Source organism: Orycteropus afer, unplaced genomic scaffold (assembly GCF_000298275.1).
Source record: "Orycteropus afer afer isolate SDZICR_OR568_19922 unplaced genomic scaffold, OryAfe1.0 scaffold00017, whole genome shotgun sequence".
Taxonomy (NCBI): Eukaryota; Metazoa; Chordata; class Mammalia; order Tubulidentata; family Orycteropodidae; genus Orycteropus; species Orycteropus afer.
Window position 1 is genome coordinate 10,079,627 of NW_006921604.1, and position 1,642 is coordinate 10,081,268.

The 1,642-nt window shown below is 43.2% G+C and overlaps 1 protein-coding gene across 1 annotated transcript in view; it reads left to right on the plus strand.

Moving 5' to 3' along the window:
• Nucleotides 1–1,642, plus strand: part of EIF5B (eukaryotic translation initiation factor 5B) — a 78,390-nt gene that overhangs the window by 55,789 nt on the left and 20,959 nt on the right. Inside the window, exons 14-15 of the mRNA XM_007959534.2 lie at nt 3–185; nt 332–493. Of these exons, the coding sequence (XP_007957725.2) occupies nt 3–185; nt 332–493 (345 nt within the window). The remainder of the gene's footprint in view (nt 1–2; nt 186–331; nt 494–1,642) is intronic.

Sequence of the window (1,642 nt, forward strand, 5' to 3'; positions counted from 1 at the left end):
AGGGTTTGAATGCTGCTTTATTTTATGAGAATAAAGATCCTCGTACTTTTGTGTCCTTGGTACCTACCTCTGCACATACTGGTGATGGCATGGGAAGTCTGATATACCTTCTTGTTGAATTAACTCAGACAATGTTAAGCAAGAGACTTGCACACTGTGAAGAGCTTAGAGCACAGGTGATGGAGGTAATGAGTCAGCTTTTCAGCTTACCACTTTTTTCTTTTTTTAAAAGATCAGGGCTTCTGGGGTGGGGATATTTACTACTTTTCCATTTAGTGAATAGTGTCCATTGTACCATCTGTTTTACTCCCTTTGTAATAAATATTCTTAGGTTAAAGCTCTCCCGGGAATGGGCACCACGATAGACGTAATATTGATCAATGGACGTTTGAAGGAAGGAGATACAATCATTGTTCCTGGAGTAGAAGGACCCATTGTAACTCAGATTAGAGGCCTCCTGTTACCTCCTCCTATGAAGGAATTACGAGTGAAGGTAAGCCGAAGTGGTGATTGTTAACACAAGGGTTTTGTACAGTGTAGAAGTCCTTCTAAGATCAGTGCCTCATTGTGAGAACGGCTTGACATAGCACATAACACACACATCCCTCCCTTTCCTCATTTCATTTTTGATGTTATACAGAAGGGGTCAATTGTCAGAGTGGACATGTGTGAAAGTACCTATTTGCCAGCTTATGCTTACCTGAAAATTAAAGGACATTTTTTTGGTTCTGCCCTTCTGACTGGGAGCTCTGGTAGCATAATGCCTAAGGCACTAGACTGCTATCCAGAAGGCTGGAGGTTCAAACCCATCAGCCACAACTTGGAAGGTTGGGCAATCTACTTCCGTAGTGATACTGCCTCGGAAACCCAAAGAGGGGTCACTATGACTCGGGTCCAACTCGACGGCACATAACAACAGCAAAAACCCTTCTAACTAGTTTTACATTAACATTTTTTATTATGGAATAAAACATTCATACTGAAAAGCACACAAAAGTCAGAATAAAAATTAAATTTTTAGGAAACAGCCAGATCAAGAATGAGAACATTGCTGGCACCTCAGAAGGCTTCTACCTGCCTTTTCTTGATTATAGTTCTTTCCCACTCTCTTAGAGCTAATCATTTCCAATGTTTACAAGAGTAACTAACAGAGAGTTCCAGCAAGATGGCGGACTAGGCAGAAGGACTGCACAGACCCTCTTCAACAAAGACAAGGGAAACCACTTGACACAGACACAGAAGATAATCTTGGACCCCTGAGCCTCGAAGGGAATGATACAGAAGTAGACTAAACCCCAACTAGCAGAAGAATTTGCGTAAAAATACCAAAAAAGGAGACATACGGAGCTGCGGTCTGGCAGGAACCTGAACACCCCTGACGGCACAAACGGCTTGGACATTCCCGAGTAGTGGTAGGACCTAAAAATTAACCTAAAAATCACCTGCTAGCCAGGGACTGCACTGACTGAGCACGGTGGCTGGGGAACAAACAGAGAAGGTGAAGAGAAAGGTGGGCTGAGCTGTGGACTTTTGCCGGTCCGGAGGGCGCCACCATTTTGTAGGTTTAAAAAGTGGCTTGACTATTTTGGATATTTAAAGAGACAGCGCTCTTGCAGATGCCTGTGGTGGTAGGACTTAAGAA